The sequence below is a fragment of the Amblyomma mixtum genome, chromosome 5 (assembly GCF_055824585.1).
Source record: "Amblyomma mixtum isolate Tamu chromosome 5, ASM5582458v1, whole genome shotgun sequence".
Lineage (NCBI taxonomy): Eukaryota > Metazoa > Arthropoda > Arachnida > Ixodida > Ixodidae > Amblyomma > Amblyomma mixtum.
Genome location: NC_143016.1, coordinates 16388571 through 16406986, shown reverse-complemented (window position 1 = coordinate 16406986; position 18416 = coordinate 16388571). Strand labels below are relative to the sequence as shown.

The 18416-nt window shown below is 45.6% G+C and overlaps 1 protein-coding gene across 6 annotated transcripts in view; it reads right to left on the bottom strand.

The window, feature by feature from the left end:
- The window catches only part of InR (Insulin-like receptor), a 194571-nt gene that overhangs the window by 38421 nt on the left and 137734 nt on the right, over positions 1-18416 (bottom strand). For all 6 annotated transcript variants that reach the window (XM_089543464.1, XM_089543462.1, XM_089543466.1 and 3 more), the window contains 8 exons: positions 17807-17994; positions 16600-16771; positions 14601-14699; positions 12010-12157; positions 11187-11410; positions 9469-9607; positions 5610-5663; positions 3698-3861 (listed from right to left, as the gene is read on the bottom strand). In XM_089543464.1, the coding sequence (XP_089399590.1) occupies positions 3698-3861; positions 5610-5663; positions 9469-9607; positions 11187-11410; positions 12010-12157; positions 14601-14699; positions 16600-16771; positions 17807-17994 (1188 nt within the window). The remainder of the gene's footprint in view (positions 1-3697; positions 3862-5609; positions 5664-9468; positions 9608-11186; positions 11411-12009; positions 12158-14600; positions 14700-16599; positions 16772-17806; positions 17995-18416) is intronic.

Genomic DNA, 18416 nt, shown 5'->3' with positions numbered 1-18416 from the left:
GGACTAGTAGTCAGTTCAGCAAAAACTTTGTTAAAATAAAGATTGGGAAGCGGGGGGTGGCGAGGCGTCGGCTTGCAATCGTGTAAATACAGTATTGATCACAGTGCCAAGTTCGGGGTGCGCCTGTTATGCGCGGAAATAAAAAAATCTGATTTTTCGCGCCCTAACTAGGGGTGCGCCTATTATGCGAGTGCGCCTATTACGCGAGTAAATACGGTATGTTGCATGTTACTGTCTGGATTACTTTTACCTTTTTGCAATTACTTGTATGGGTGAAATGGAGAGATGCAGATGAGGCGTTTGTCCTGCAATGGGTGCAGTTAGGCTGATGATGATGCTCTTGTTGTACGTGAGGATTAATGTCTGATGATGCATATGGGCTATGAGAGATATCATAGTTAAGTGCTCCGCATTAATTTGGATCCCCTCGGAGTCTTCAACATGCACCAACATCACACAGCACATGGTGACATTTCGGCCCCATCGAAATGTGAGTGCTGCAACCAGGATTTCAAGTTGCAATGCTGGGAACATCACGTGAATGCCAAAACCACTGAGCTACCACACAATTATTTATGTAACAATTGTATAATTATTGCGCAACTACAGTAGACTGCCTTAAAGGAACCAGAAAATTTGTTCGTACCAGAAGTCTCATAGAAGTGCCCCTAAAAAAATATGCCATTTTACTTGCAAAATTTGCACCCGTGCATAATTTGCGCACCTCCAACTTTTTACCCGGATATAATTGGATTGGATTGTAAAACATTTATTGCGTCGAGAGCAGGTTGCGGAGGCACGTACTAGATGGCCGCTAGCCCATGGCTAGCGGCGACCTCGTTGGCCCGCTCGATTGCCCGCACTTGGATCTTCGGGTCCGAGCTGACCAGCACGGCCTCCCACCGCTCGGGAGAAGGGAGCTGTATCAACTCCGCCGGAGGCGGATCATCTGCACAATTCCACAGAATGTGGTCGTAGGTGGCCCTTTCACCACATTTATGGCAGTTTGGATCGTAGTGGCCAGGGTACATGAGGGCAAGCAGAGCCGGATTGAGATATAAAAAAAAAAAAACTTTCCCTCGCATATTCTGTGTTCTCTGTTCCACCACACCAACAGCATGTACACAGGTATGTGCAAAGCAGGCTTGGGAAGACAGCTTTCCCCCAAGAAAGTGCGCTCTCGCAAGACAGCTTCCCCGCAGCTTTGCGTTAAGATGTGCAGAAGCCATCTTGTGGGGGTAATTTTTCGTGCGTAGAAACATTTGATATAATTTTTTACTTTTCTTAGTGTTGCGAAAATGTCCGCGAGTGCTGTCACGCACTATTGCCATTGTTCGATTGCATAATAAGTAATAATATGCTTTACAATTATTTTCCAGTGTTGTCCATGCTTCCACCCATCAGTCGCCAACCGAAGCACGCGGTCAGCCGCAATCATGAGGCCGGCTTTTAGCCTCATCGCTGCAAAAGGCGTTTGCTGCTATCGTGCGTTCCAATGATTGAGTGGCAGTAGATGGCGTCCGCCCCAATCGCCCATGGTACGATAAGGCGAACATACTGAAACGCGAACATACTGAAAACGAGGCTTGCGCAACCGGACAAGCGTTGGCACTCTGCCAAGTTTGCTTCCCTCCTAACACATCCTGATGTTATCGCTGCGCAGCATCTTGGCGCGCCGCCAAGAAATGTGCTGTGGACCCTGACGGCGTGAAATGGAGGGAAGCGTTGACTGACGCTTTTTTTTTTTAATTCTTAGGCAGAAATCGGGGGTGGGTGGGTTCATTCTGTGAGTGGGCTCGTTATGCAAGTAAATACTATATATATATACCCTCATGCAAATGGTTCTTGTCAGTTTTGTCGCAGCCATTCGATAATTCGAACATCGGATAATTCGAACTTTTTTCCCGGTCCCGTGAAGTTCGAATTAACGAGCTTTTACTGTAATGGCATATTCTGGTAGTTGGCACTCTATAACGTCAATAACGAGGGAACTGCTCCTGGTTTAGGCAGGAATTTATAATTTAATTTGGCGTTAAAAGTCACGTAAATACATGGTGGTGACCCCAAACATTCTTTTTGTTGCAGCAGTTGGTAGAAGCATAAGTGAATACACTACGTATCGTTAGTATGCCCCAATGTCACAGAAACGTATGTTTTGTTCTAGTAAACTGTAGAAGGCGTACTGCTCGCTTTTTCTATAAATCACATGAATATTTATAGTTTAACTTCGCTTAATCATATTCTTAAAAATGTTTTTGAAAAAAGAAGGGCCTCACCGATGCCACCACTACACATGCATTGGTACTTCCGGCTCTATGTCTGCTAAAAGGGCGCGTTCACACTTGTCCAAAAATCCGGTGAGCAAAGCGGATTCACTCGCCGCAAAAACTAAGAGCTATTGTCATCCGCTGACGCCCGGGAGAGCCGGAACCGCCGCGCCGCTGCTGTTTCTCACTTTTGCACACCACGTCACCGCTCGTGGCGTACACAGACGCAGTGAGAAAAGAGCATAAATTTGTGCTGTCTACGTACCATAAGCATATGCATGCTTATAAATGTAGGCGCATTCCAACTTTTAGTTCAGCGTATGCTAGCAGAGACGCAAAAATAAACTAAGCCTACAGTGACGCCATCTGGTTGTCAGGACGGGAACCATTACTGTAAACAAACCAACCCTCCTCTTAAGCCTAGAAGCGGCAGAATCGTCACTCTGAATAAAAAAAAAAAATAAAGCAAATTTATCACTTATACATTTTCTTATAGGCGAGGTGAGACGAAGCGAAAGACTGGTGCCCCATTTATGGCCGGTGAACGCACTGAAAAAGGCAGCAACAACGAGAATTCAGTCCGAAACAAGGGGTCTGGCTTCGAAGGGCGCCGCCATGTTTGTCACTGTGCAACAGAAATCATCGAAATCGTAGCTACTCTCGTCATCACTTTGGCTGTCGCGACTGCGTTTACCCGGAGTTGACCCATATGGGTCAAAGTTTTGTTCGTTCATCCTTGACAATATTCTCTTTCCAACTTCGCCCAGATTCTGGAAGCTTGACATACTGCCTGTCAAACAAGATACCATGTGCACCGCCATGCCGCCTCGTCTTGTATTGGATTTATTGCCGCACCCTCTCATGGTCATGGTGCTCAAGTTCCTGTATTTTATTAATGGCAAAATACAGCTTCACATAATTCCGACGTACATAACCAATGTCCTTTCAGTTCCGATTTCTTTTAATCATCTCAGCACTTGAAAACAGCACTCTATAAATTGCTGTTGTTTGTATTTTCATGGTTGCCATATGAGTCTACCATCTCATACGGGTGTGTTCCCACATCAAAAAATTCTATTTTAAAATGTTCTACCGCACTTCTTGGCACTACACCTGGCTAAACGGTAATTTGGGTAAAGAGCTATTGATTGCCGCAAAGAAAATATGGCCGATAAAAATCAGTAGACCGACCCTTTAAAGCCGATTACCGTATTTATGCTCGAAAGCAGATACAAGGGAGCTAGGAGCTTTTACACAGTAAACACAAACCAAGACAGCAGTGACAGCATTTACTAATTACTGGAGCAATAGAATGTGCCTAGTTGATGATGGCCATTCAGATATGTGCACTTGATGGACAATCCCACATTATGGACACAGCACTTGCGTAAATACTACATCAGCGTTGGGCCAAAAGAAGCTATACTTACATGCAGGATGAGTCGTGAAGTAGAGGATGCTGCTCTGTGCTCCTTGTGTTGTGGCTGGGGAGGGTATTGTGTACGCCTTGACATAGACAGCATACTGTGTGGCTGGCTTGAGGGGTGCAATTAACTGCTGATCAACATCTTGGCTCACATCGACCATCTTCCACCTGAAGGAAAGAAAAGTTCTTCAAAATCCTCCTAAAATGAATCATGACTAGGCCTTTCTCTTCCAAAGTGAGAATACACAAGTCATAGAATGGTGAAAAGAGCCCAAGGAAACTCTTATGCAAAAAGAAGCAATGCAAGGAGAACTAACGTGACAGACCTCTTAGTGTGCTACATTTCTTTGCACTGCGGTCTCCTTCAGTCACTCCTGGAACGACTAGGCTATGAAGGGACTTAATAACGAGCCCAAGATTTTTGATCAGAGAGAAAGAGCACTATGCTGAAACGCCTGTGTGTGTGTTGAGTGAAAGACAACATAAGTGGCTGGTACATCGAACACTGCTGTCGGCAAGAGGTCAGAGGCATGGAACCTTCTGCCATTGGGCTAAAACGTTAACGACTCCAAGGAAAAGGGATGGCTGCTGTGCTGTGCTTCCCATTACACAAGACATCAGCACTTCAAGCAAGCACTAATATGTATGGGTGTGTGAATATTTTAAACTTCAAACACAAATCTAATATTCGGTTCGTATTTGGTTTACACCAGGAAGACAAAGCTGTGCGTGGTGCGGCCGACGCGGACAATCTGTAGCGGGCAGCACATTTCACCGCACCACCCACCAACAAAGCGTGACACAACTGCGGGGAGGGCCACCGCAGATAGACCTCCCCTCCTCTGGCCACCTTGCCTCCGCACATGCAGTGGTGACGAACGTTAGCGTGCATGGCGCGCACCACTCTGATGCCATCAATGAGCGAGCGGCAGTACTCTTGTTCCCTCTATATAAATCGATGGTGGCTCAACCCAGTAGTACCAGGTGCTTAATTCCCGCTTCTGAGCTTTGCCACTCTCCCGCGGTGACTGCAGCTGTCGACCCACACATTCGCCAGTAGTCCAACCCCAGTTATGCGCCACTATCTGGCAACGAATGGCGCATCACTAGTTGGGTCTTTTTCCTCTATATAAGCAGTCTCATTGTTCCGACGCCTTTGTACGTCCTCTCCTCACTTACATTCGCGTTCTTCTTCCAGCACGCCAAAATTGGCCGCTCGTCATGAGCTTACAGGTGTTCGTACGATGGAGCCACCTCATGAGACTTTACCGCATCTTTGCACTTTTGGCAGTTTTTTTTTTTTTTTTTTTTCCGGGGCAGCAGGGCATTTTATAAATCGGCCTTCAGATAACCCGGGCATTTCTTTCGGTCTCTTTAACACCAAACTAATGAGGTTTTACTAGCTATTATGTTATCGTTTTGTTTCCAGCCTCATCCTGTTATGGATTTCATTACGCACGACCACATTACAGGCTGGATACTGTTATGGTGTCTAATCAAGTAGTATACATTTCTGTGCACATCATGTTTTTTCATACAGTGCTGAGGCAGTCTAATTATGTCTATTTCAGGTGCAAAGACAATACACTATCTTGAAAGAAATACGGGCAACATTTGCTTGCTTATCATCTTCTGAAATATTTTTTTTTTTTGCATTGAACAGATATTAGATATTCGATTTGACATTCGAAGCTATTTTTTCTTCATAATCATATCCAATTAGTATTAAAAAATTTCGATATTCGCACACCCCTACTAATGTGCCAACGTAACTGGCTTGCCGTGAGCAACAGGCAATACCACTGCAAGACCACAGTTGTTATGTTAACGTATATCCTTGCTGCATCACTTGTTAGATTCATTTTGATGCATGCAGCCTTAGACTAGCAAAATGTGACATATATGGGCATACTTACACATCTCTCTTGCAAGCATCCCGGCCATCATAGATGGTCACGTTTTGGAATTGGCTGCAAAGAATGCCAGAAACAGGGAGAGGGGGAGGGCGCAAGCAAAAGAAACCGCACTCAGATCAGTGTGTCCTCGGTGCCCCAACTTTCCACCTGTTCTGAGAAGCAACTCTTCACCAAGTCACATGTGGGCAAAAAGCTCCTATAGACAAGGAAAAATAAACCTTGCATGATGAAACCAACAGTTGCCAAAACCAAAGAGCATAGGGGATGTTTTTTCTTTATTTGTAGCTATTCATCAATGGGAGAATAATAAAAGCAGAAGAAGAAACAACCACATGCCACCGGTGCTGAGCTACGGCGAAGGCTGTCCAATCTTCTACCTTCAGGTGTGTTTAAGTGCAGTGCAAACAAACCTTGGGAGTGTTCACCAGCGTCACCCTCGTCCATAGCGGCGGATGTAGTACATCCTGTGTATTACCACGAGTGCCACGTAAGAACGTGGTCGAACGGTGAGGGCGGAAGCTGTGCGAGAGCCCTCTGATGCTACCTACGGCATCAAGACTGCCAGATTCGAGGCCCTCGTTAAACTCTTCAGCAGACAAGGGAATAGAAAAGGGCGCTCGTCGTGACAAACATTGCATACAAAAAAACCTTAGGAAGTTAAAAAGTGCGAATGGTTTGCAAATAGCACTATTTAGCATACCACTGATTCGAGCACCATGACGCATTTAGTGACTGAAAAAAATAGATGACAGAAAAAAAAAAAGCTGCACCAATCCCCATTCGTTGTGTTGTGGCTTAGTTTTCATGTTCTATAGTCGTATTTGCTTGCTTCACCACAAATGCATAGACTACATCAACTACCACAATAAAATTCACCCCCAACCATAACGTGGCCCTTACAATGCGCCAAACCAAGATGCAAGGACTAAATGCATTATGGACAACTGAGAATGCAGCATTTGGGCCAGCGCTTCACAGGCTCCAGTTCGCTGAGCTATGCTGCGGGTCTCTGAAAGGAACGCTCATCCTCATGTCATGTTTAACCTGTGATGTGGTGCACTCCGCCCCTTTAGTAGCAACCTTAGACACACATCCTCCGCCAGCAAATGAGGAATTTACTACAGTCAAGCCCACTTATAACAATATTCAAGTGCCATGGAAATACCATTGTTATAACTAGGGGTGTGCGAATATTCGATAATTTCGAATATTCGATCGAATAGCACGATATTCAATATTCGCTTCGAACCGAATTCTCGGTATTCGAAATTTCGAAGTATTCGCCTCGCGCGAATAGTGTTTCTGGGGCGCTTGCCCGCTTGCTTTATGTGGTTTCAGTTCCGAGTATTGCCACATAGATGGCTTTTTTTTATCGCGCTTTCAACGCTCGGGGGTCAGTCAATACAATCACAACCAGGTCGGGGTGCGAACCCAGCTACAAACGAAATAAAGGTGAGGGCGACGCGCTCTTGCGGAAGATCCTGCGTTCTGGCCGTCTCCGAGCCTCCGCGGCTGCCATAAGCCGCATCGCTGCCACCGTGTCGAGGCAGACGCAAAGAAGGAAGAGTTTCAAAACAAGAAACCTCAGTTTACTGTTGTTGTTGTTGCGACTGAGCGACGGATGAAAAGGAAAGGGGCCTGCCGACTGGCTCTAGCCGAGCCACCACCGCTGCCACCACCACCGCTGCCACGTGCAGATAGAAGAGAGTTCAAAGATAAGAGGAAAGAAAGAAAAACGAAAAAAGACGCGCGTCACACAACGCAACAACCGCGTCCGCCGCGGCGGACGCTGGCTGGAAAATCAGATAAGCGCTGAAGCCGCGCCCGCTCCACCGCCTCTCGATTTTTTTTTTTTTCCGTTAGAGTTGTGGAAAAGATTACCAGATAGGACAGATGCGAAGATAAACACGCAGCCCTACCGCGCTATCGCTTCACCCAGTCAGGTGACGAATCATGCGTACGGAACATGAGCGACCGTTCTCGGCAGCTGTCAAGCAAGCCATCATATTACCGGCGGAGGCGCGAAAAATTCAGCGGCGGGGACTCGATGTCGCCGAAGTGTATACTTACGTCAATGGGAAGGGCGCCTTTAGCGTGTGATAATGCTAAGCTTGTGCACCCGTAGAGGATTACTGCCATTAACGCTCGGCATCTACGACTGGCGTCTTTTCTTGCTATTCTAACTGCTTGCGCGTTGATGGGAACGGAACGCCGCCGTAATCAGGGCATTGAGCCATCTTCGGTGGTGTGCCGAACTCCGTCGCCGCAACTCGGGCACTCCGATACGTTGGAGGCTGAGAGCATTCTTGATGGAAGCGCGATGCTGAGTGCTGCTCGGAAGTACTACCGGCGACAATTTTGCCAGGACGCGCGAGCGGTGCGAATGACGTTTCGCTTGCGGCGCTAGAGTTTTGTACAGCCGTTTCCATTCTTGCTCGAGGGAATGCAAGTCTGGGAATGTAAAAGTTGTTCTTCCAGTATAAATTGCCAGTAAAAATTGTTCTTCACTCTAGGTGCTAAAATTTTGAAGTGTGGTTTTAAATAAAGTCTCAGTGCAGTGTGTAATGGCATCGTGTGTTGGGAAAATAAATGGTTTTGGAAATGCATACTGTCACTCAGCCTCTTTTTAGTGCCAGAAGTACTATTCGAACTATTCGCTTCGAAATTATTCGAAGAAAATTGCTATTCGCTTCGAATTCGCTTCTAATCAAAAAACCACTATTCGCACACCCCTAGTTATAACCAATAATTGTTATAACAGGGTTGTGCCAAAAAAAAAAGAAAGGATGACAAACTTCAGAGCATTTATTGACAGTAAATACCCAGAGGGGTTTGATTGTTCTAATGCCTGTAAAAGCTCATTAAATCGAACTTCAGGGAACCGGAACAATGTTCACCGTTCACCGATGACCAAATCACCGCCATCACTGCGCCACCGGGAGCTTTGCGCACCTCCACGTCACAGGAATCAAGCTGGCTTTTTGGAAGCTATTCTTATGGGAAATTCAAGAAGCATGCAGAACCAAGGGTGCGGTGACAGCTGACAAGAGAAAAACCGCGCTGGCTGCATGCACGCGCGCTGCACTGACTGATTAGGGGTACGCATGGCGTGCGTAGCCAATGCAGCAATGCAGCAGCTCTCCTGACGCGATGACGCCTGCCTCTTTTGCTTTCGTGGCGTTGCTGCGCCAGCTTAGTCTATTGGTCGGCCCCACACATGCACGCTTTTGTGTTGTAAGCATGGTTTTGCTGGTGTGGTTGTAGCATTTGTTTTCTTTTTCTGTAATGGTTGACACTCAATTACCAGATTTAATTGTTATAACCAACAATGTGCCTTGACAGCATTGCTATAAGCAGTTTATTTTACCATAGAACACAAGGCAAAGCTGATGGTGCCATGGCCGACCATTGTTATATCCGATATATTGTTATAACCAGTATTGTTATAAGTGGACTTGACTGTAGTTAGAAGCATGTCTAACAAATACTTTTTTCATTGTCTGAAGGCACGGTGACAAGCAAAAGAGCATGTCCAGTAACAAAACATGTTCAACAACTTTTTGTTCCCTCATGATGAAATTTTTCCAGGTCCCCTGAAGTCTGAATTAACGAGGTCCTACTGAGCCTCTCTTTCTCTCAGTACATCTATGCAACATTCCACATATTTGCTGTGTAATAAATCTACCTTATACATCCTAGTTTGTGTGAAAGCCTCTTATTATAGACTCCATTTAGGCTACCAGTATTTGTGTTTGAAAACAAGCCAATCAGAGCTAATTTTTTTTGTAAATTTGTATTCACTTCACAACCTGAAACCCGGTATTCATTTTTATATACAAATGGGAAAATAAGCACTCACGCCTCACGGTAGTATATCACATAGCCAAGAAGGGACCTTCGGTCGTTGATGATGTTATGCTCGAAGTCCAACGACCATTTGATGAGAGCAAACTTGTTGCTCACTGTACTGACCGAAGCATCGATCTTGTGGACGTCACCTGCAGGGAAAAGTCAGTAGTAAAGTAACTTACAAGCAAAAACCATTTGTGCAACTTATGATGTCAAGCAAACTCTTCTTGATGAAAGCAAAACAAAAAAAAAACTTGGTAGAGACGCATAAGACTGCTTACGTGTGGGAATGCGAAAGCAAGTTTTTGCGCAGCCAAGTTTCTTCCATTAAAGCTCTGTCTGCGAGATGGCTCATCTACGTGATTTGTTGTGCACGAAGACCGGCACACATTCAGAACTTCGAGCTGCACGCAGCGACTGAGGATAGCCGTGGCAACGTCCCTACGAGGCCAAGCATGCTACAGCATGTGGGCGATCCCATCTTGGCTCCCACTCAGGCGGATGCAAGCCCTAGTCTCAGTTATAGCAGAGCAGATTTTTGTGTTCGTGGGGCTGACAATAAGTCCACAAGTGGGAAAAGATATCAAAGAAACAAATGTCTTCTGATCGCTTGAATCACCCACTGAAGCAAACCATTCCAACTGCCTGCACTTGTGGCATGCTGGTCGCAAGCCACAAGCTGTTGGCAGCAAATGAAACTGGCACCCCTGCCCGACCGGCATGTGATGAAAACGCCACTTCTGCACTCTGCTGCTCAAAGGAACAGATACATGTGGACTCCCAAGTGACAACCAAACTGTGGCGTAGGTTGTATAGCGTAGATGCAACTGAACAAGGACCGCAGTTGCTCACGTTTAAGGTCAAACCATGCAAATGATGGCGGTGGCCACATTCATCATTCACTGAAGTCCCTCCAATCGTGCCTCAGTGCTTGGCTTAGCAAGTAATCTGCACTGTAAGCAGCGGCCGCGTTGCATGATTTTATGGAAAGTTTACTGAAGTGCCTCACCACACACAGTTACACTGTTTATTGATAAACTGTACTGTCTGCACTCGGCCATTACACAGTTTCTTTCACACATTACAGCTGTGCCTTGTTTTGTCATCATGGAATGAAGGCAACTTTTCTTGCTTTTAATGAGTTCCAGATTCACATTAGCAGATTCTGTAACTTTTTGTTATTCATTTTTGAGCACCACTGGCCAGGCTTTGCTACAGATTTGTTTGCACAAAGTTATGCGCCCAAATTTGGGGCAAATATCAGATATAATCAATGCATTTTTGCACAGATATACCTTGTTAAAATGAGGTTTGAAAACTATCACTCGAAATTTTCTGTACACCTTACCAGGTGGCTTGAATTTTTGCACAGACCACCTTGACTGACACAGCCCAACCACAATACGTACAAGTCTGTTCGTAAAATTGCATGCTTGCAGGTCAGTTTCCCCCATAGATTTTCCTAACTTTACCCCAATGCAATTTGACACTGCAATCGATTTTATACAGTTTGTGCATTTTTTGATGAGAAACCGTATTGCACTGTCTCAAGGAAGCATGCAAAGATCTTAATCCATTCCTTTATGCCAGTCATAAAGTAGTCGGCCAGCAAGCCTGGCTCTGAGATGCACCAGTAAAATCTGGATTAACAAGCCTCGATTGTGACACAAGCCTTTCCAGTGGCCTTCCCAATCTGCCATGTGACAAGGACACAGCGAAAGCTCTCACATGCTGCCCGGTCTCCGTTGGTGTGCGATGACACCTCCTGCTCGCTCCACTCCTTGTTGATGTTCGAGTAGTTCTTCAGCTCCAAGATGTGGCTCATACAGAGCTTGGGATTTAGGTGGAAAAACACCGTGCCATTGTTGATGGTCAGCGTGTGATTGCCCGGCCGGCTTGACCAATCCCACAGAAGTTGCAGGTTCTGGTTGTCCATCACACTGAGTGCAAAGCTGCATGAGAAACAAAACAGTCAGGCAATTACACTATCGTCTTTTCAGCTGAGGCGCCAGCCTGCCACCCCTCCCCAACCTCTGCAAGGAGCAGCTGGCAGCAGTCGCAGTGAAAACGTAGCATGCCAAAACAACTCAGTAACACTAGCAAAGAAAAAAAGATTAAAGAACTTCAAGCAATAAACATTTGTGTCATTTTCTGTTTGCAGGTGCACACAAGTGATGTGATTGCTGTTCTTGCCAGAGAAGGTGTATTTGCATTTTCTAGGCCCTGAATCTTACATTTTGTATAATACTACTGCTTTGCATGAACAGTAAAGCGTGCAAGTTCATTGCTGCTGCTGCTGCGGCTGCTCAAGAGTGCACGCTGCGAGACTGCCATGACTGCCATCTTATGCATCTGAAGGAACATTTTCCAACAGGCATTTCAGGAAAATCAATGAGTGTGAGTGTGTGCACGAACATCTCAGCCATTAGGCACAGTTATGAACGATAGGTGCCAGTTATTGCACTGCACAACCTAACCTGCACTGCTGTTTGTCTAGCCGCATAACACATTTCTCCCCTAGGTACCAAGGCAAGAAAAAAATGCAGCTTACAATTTTCGATCAAGTGCTCTGCCATGGATGACGCGAAGGTTCTTGAGAAAGTTCAGGGAGATGAGCTGGTTTGACCGAGTGACCTTGAGATATTCTTGGATCTCTTCTATCGTGTTCAAATTGGACTCCAGTTCTTTCATTATGTTCCCTGCCAAGGATGGAGACACCACAGTATCAGTAAACAACTCATGCACGCACCTTCATCAGCTTTACGCAAGAAGCGGCCCAATTGCAAATTCCAGGTAACACAGTGGGAATTTATTCTAATTTGAAGGGCACAGAAAATTTGCACAAATGCTACATAGAACAGAATTTACATAGAATTTGCTCACAGAACAGCTGCACTGCCCAACATGGCAGCCAGTAAATAAAAATATGTTTACAACCTGTCTCACCAAAGGTGTGCCAGAATATTTAAAAACAGGCTTTTTGGGGCATAAACATGGCTTCTGCAGCACTGTAATACAGTCGAGCCCGGTTATGTTGAACTCGGTTAGGTCGAGCTATCCTTTATATCAAATAAACTCTGAGCATTGTAAGCTACAATGTGAATCTATAAGCAAATATGCGGTTAAGCTGTACAAAAATTACTCATCCCATCCGATAGATCGAACTCTGGGCAGCACCAGGTGACTCAAGAAGCTGGCTTTCCCTCGAAACACCTCCGGTGGTTAGCTTCCCCACAGATCCCATCTAACCCAAGAAGTTGACTTTCCCTCAGCACATCTCCGAAGGTTAGCTTTCCTGCACGAACTTGAGGGTGCTATTGGTGCTATGTAGCGTGAGCAGACCAATGACAATGCATATTTTCCATGACGCAGGCGGCAGGAAAATTATACAGCCAACTAGAATATGCGTTTCCAGCGCGCTGCGTCAGCTGTGACGATGTTGTCATGCTGTCCGCACGTTGGGTGCGTTGTGCTGCCATCGTAAATTTCGCATGGTTTTCGCTGTCTGTGTGTGCATGCAATGGCAGCCGCGAAACAGCAGAACCTTCCCTTTTCCATGAAACTGGAAATTATCAAGCGAGTTAAATGAGGTGGGAAATCCAAAGTTGCTCGCCTCCAACATGGAAGGATCGACGAAGCTTTGAACACTCGTGATCGGAAAAAGCAAGTCTCTGCAATGCTTGCAGAATGCGCTTTCTGTTCTGGTGACTCACAGGTCCAGTCGAAGAGCGGGGATGAACCGTGAACTTTTAGCCAAGTGGCCGAAGGCTTGGAACGATGACCTGATAGGCCAAGATAACTACATCTGTGCCCACCGCTTCGCTTCCTGCCGCCGAACGCAATGCCGGTGCTTCAACCCTTGGACCAGGAGATAATCCAAGCGGTGCAGGTTGGTTTTAGGAAATGTCTGACTGAACGGCTCCTGCAGAACCTGAACACTGGAAGAGGCCTAAAAATCGGCCTCTTAGGGTGCCCTGTCTATTCTAAGTGAGTCGTGGAATGATGTCAAATGAAACTATACAAATCTGCTTCTGACATTCTGGTTTCCACTTTCCCAGAGAAGACCCGGGCGAGCTTGACAAAGCTGCTGTGGGTCTTGGTGATTTGTGGAACCAGCTGTCTGAACTTCCTTAGTCTCCGTGGACAACGACAATGAGATTGCGAGAGAACTTGCAGACGAAGACAGACATCATTGCTGATGTCACGCATAACTGGGACACCACTCATGTGAATTGTGACGAGGACTTGCGAGAACCTGTGCCTCTGTGCTTCAACATGCTCCATACACATAGCATGGTTTGTTGTGACTGCGCGTCATAGAAGGCTGATGTCTCAGCTGTTCGGAGTCCATCGAAGAAAACCTTTTTGAAAAGTGAGTTCTTTCTGAAGCAAAGAAGCTGAGGAAATAAAATATTCATGACTATTTTGCTCAGTAATCTACGTGCAGTACGGCTATCAAAGAAGAACTTTTTTTCCCAACTTCAATGCGTTCGTATGTCGGTAAATTTACTGCTACTTTTATATTGAATTACAGGTTATATTGAACTTAAAAAGGCGTTTCTTTTTTTTAGAGTTCGATATATGTGGGTTCGACTGTACCAGAATTGGCAGACATCAGAAAACAGGCGAACCATGTTAGCTAGCAAGATGGTTGACAAATTTCTAATAACTTTTTAACTACTGCCATTACGTGCCTTGTTGCAATTAGAGGCTTCCAGCAGGCCACTAGTATTCGCCATTCAGTTTTTATAACTCTGAAAAAAAAACGATAACCTTCGGAATGGCGGCTCAACAAATTTTGGCCTTGGCTCGCACATTTCTAACATAGCGTGGCTTGGCACGCATGCTTTTCATGAAAATAGCATTGCATAAAAGTGGGCCAACTAAGGAAAGGTTCTAAATCATTAGAATTTATTTGCATGGAGAATAAAGAAGCTTGAATAAAAAAAGGCTCAGGTGCTCTAAGGCTCCTGGTTCTCTTAAAGCCCGCATGCCACATGTTCTTGCCAGGAACAAAGCAATTAAGGTGCTAAAGCATAAGTACAATAAGGATGCAGATGGTAAAGAAACTGCTGAATAGCCTGCATTCCCTGGAAGCTCAGTAGTACTAAATTAGGTGAAAGGTAACTGCTCAACAGTTACCTCCTCCACGAATCTGGATGACCAGTGACCCGTTGATGACTGTGCACCCCTTGACCTTCTGTGCAGATGATATGCCGTCAACATAAGAACTTGGGCACACTGCAAAGACAAAAAAAAAAAAAAATATGTCGACTTTCTCCTGTACTTGCTAGAATGGGTGAGGGTAACATCTAGCCACATGGCATGGCGGCTACCCCAAGCAATATCATAAAAGAAGCCACAGCTATGGTTTCCTCAATGAAGATTACTCGCTTGGCACCCAAGCTCCTTTGCCTTACATTAGGACATTCAGCGTTATGCTTAGAACACACATAGAAAAGACACACTGCAAAGATACCACTGACCCTGCAGTTTCTGTGAAAGCCCTTCTTGATGCACTCTCCGACAGCTGACATGCTTTATTGGCACAGCAATCTGCAGACCCCCAACTTAAAGGTGCACTGAAGAGGAATCTTAACTTGTCTTTTTGCCGTGGGAACTCAATCTGCACGTTCCGACCATTCTTAGAAACTTCGATTTACTGCCCTGTGCGACCGGTTTCCCTAATTAAATCGAATTAACGTACAGCTCCCGCCTTTTTCTTTTTGAATTCTCCCCGTACGGTGGGCGGAGTCGACCAACGCGTGGAGTGCCTTTCACCCAGTCCCGTGGCGGCTTGCCACTCTGCCATCGGCGGAGTAATATGTAGTAATCGTAGAAGCAAATAGTCCGCGCGTATTTTATTTCTGCGGGCTTATTTTGTGGCAATATTATCTGCGAATGAAACTATTTATTCACGGAAACCTAAAAAACAAAATAAAGCGAAAGCAAAGCCTCCACGGAGTTGGCTGAAAGGCACTCCACGCGTTGGTCTACTCCGCCCACCGTACGGGGAGAATTCAAAAAATGAAGGCGGAAGCCGTACGTTAGTTAGATTTAATTAGGGAAACCGGCCACACAGGGCAATAAGTCGGTTTCCAAGCATGCTGGGAATGTGCAGATCGAGTTCCCGCGGCAAAAAGACGAGTTCAGATTCCTCTTCAGTGCACCTTTAATATGAGAGGATAAATCACACAGAGGTATGTTACTTAATGAAAAAAAAAAATGACCAAGGCTAATCTAAGTCAGGGAATCTTGCAGATTAAAAAAAAAATATAATCTACCTAAGGCTGATACAGAACTGTACTACACAAAAAGAATATAAGCCTCCTGATCAAGTTTGCTAAACAACATCAGCAGATTACCAAACCCATTCCAGGATTTTGTCCTTCTCGTGATTTCAACAAAAAGCACACAATTCTGAAAATAATCACAGACTACTGGCACGTAACGTGTGACACCACAATATTTGCGCAAATACAATGCAACCACAAGCATAACGTGAAGGGGAGTTACAGCCTTGAACAATATATATGACTGATACGTTCTCGGCTCACATGATTGGCTCACAGACCTCTGGGTGTCCTCGTACCCCTCCTGGCGCAGTGGTGCAGCAGTTAAGCAATGCGCCACTGCCCTGTAATGGCAGGTGCTCCCAGCGGTGGGCCTTGTGTCCCAGGCTGCTCTTCCCGAGTGACCAATCACTAATTTAACTACCACTGGCCACGAGGGGCAGTTTGCTCACTGTCCGGTGGGCAGGTTGCGATGAAGCCGTAAGGTCACGTGACCTAGGTGGCCTACCCGCCTCCTAGGTTGCTCTCTGGGGACCACCTGCCAGAGTCATGCCGTGATTTTTCGCTCCCAATGCCAAAGCCGACAATGCCGACACCGGATTTTCAGGTGAACGGAGCTCTTAACGGTGTCGCATTAAAAAACAGTGTTATATTTCTGCCAATACAACTTGGTGAGGCCATTGAAAGTTGACAGAAGGCACTGGAACCCATGTGCCACTTGCCAACCGACCACAGCAAAGCATTTTCCATCTGACAGCGACATCCACTGAGCACTCGCAACCATTTCTGTGAATCGTTAAAAAAAAACAAAAAGGCGAAGCTTGAAGAAAGTTCTCCACACTGCTCACCTTTGGGGCAGGTCCCGCTGCACCGGCGACACGTGTGGCCCTCGCGGATGAACTTGGGTGGGCACTCAGGCATGCACGTGCCATTGAAAGCAATGAAGGTTCGGGCGCTGTTTTCTACCTGCACCTGCTGACGTCGGCAGTACGACTCATCCACACAGCGACGTCCCATGAACTGCATGGAGTTGCACACTACAGTCTACACACTGCTGAGGAGAAGGCCAATTTGTTAGTTTTGTGATGAGAAATGCTAAGTGTTATTAATTGGATACAGACATGTACGAAATTCCGCACAATGCATTGCAGAGATAAAAAAAATCCTGACATCAAAAGGTCAGGATTCGTCAAATAACCACTCAAAAATTCATAGCATCACATTTTTTTTCTTTCTTTTTTTAGCTGCATACTCGCTGCTCAAAACCCAGAATGAAATGATATTATAAAAGTGACAAAATCTTTGCCCAACCAACAATATCTGCCTAGCTCACTGTTTCCAGAAATGTTATGCATATTTACTGCACCTACCTGCTAACAATAAGAAGCATGAAGAGCGCTAAGTTTGTCTCAAACAATGAAATCACTCCTAGAAAACTAAGACTGCTATGCAAAAATTGTGTTCTACCAGCAACGAATGAAACGCGAACAAGGAAACGCCAACATATAAGCTCCTGGACTGGAAAAACAAGCGAGGTTGAATAGCACTTCTGAAGAAGAGCCTTCGCGCCTTTGAAATTAAAATAGCAGGAGCTAGTATTGAACTTTTCCTGGCTAAGAGCTGCGTATTTTGCAGTCCGTGGCTCAGCTGTCTTGTTCGTGTTTCATTTCTTGCTGATAGTACAGTGTTTAAAAGCACTAAGCCCACAATTACATTAGAAACAGGCTGCAAAATTGTAAATTGCAAATTGTGGGGCTCCAGATTAATTTAGACCACCTGGGGTTCTTTAAGGTGCACCGACATTGCGCAGTACACACGCATTTTTCTATTTTGCTTCCATCAAAACACGGCTGAGATTGAACCTGTGTCCTTGAGAATCAGCAGCTGAACATAAAATCCACTAAGCCATCAGGGCAAGTCAGAAACAAGTCGCAGGTAACCGACACAATGACTTTACTTTGTCTCTATGTCCCGTTTCTGCACCCTTTTTGGATCCGCAGGGCTGTGCCTATGGTATGACAATGGCCGCACATTGGATGAAGCCCGCTCGCTCACCACATAAGTATTTGGTGGGCAGGTGTTGACACAGCTATTCTCGTAGGTGAAGTGTAGGCAGGCCGTGCAGACCGACAGCTCCCGCTCCGAGCCCGCACCACAGCCACCAAGGCACTTGGGGTCGCAGCAACGTGTGCCTGCCTCGTTGTCACAAGTGGTGTGGTTCCGGTCGCACGCAGCAGGGCACACTGCAGTCAAAAAGGCACAGGACCTGGTTGGATAGACGACTGGTCCAGTGCACACAGTCAGACAAGAAAAAAGGCGGACACATGAGAGAGGAGAGGAGGCGGAAGGAAACTGAAGTGCTGAAACAGGTGTGCAAATGCAGTTTTCTCACACTGCCAAAACAAAGGTACCTTCCCTGACACATTACTTGTTGTCCCCAACAGCTCAGCTTTGATTTGCAAGTCTCAATTTAACAGAATCCATGCAAAATACAATTTACTGTTCTTTCCCCTTACTAGCAAGAAACGCATAGCAGAATCTCTGCAATACAAATCTCAAGGGGTCACGAGATTATTCGTATCATCTAAAAAATACAAAATCCATATGCACAAGCACGGGAAAGGCTTCACACAGATCTATTTATGGCTGACAAAATTTATTTACA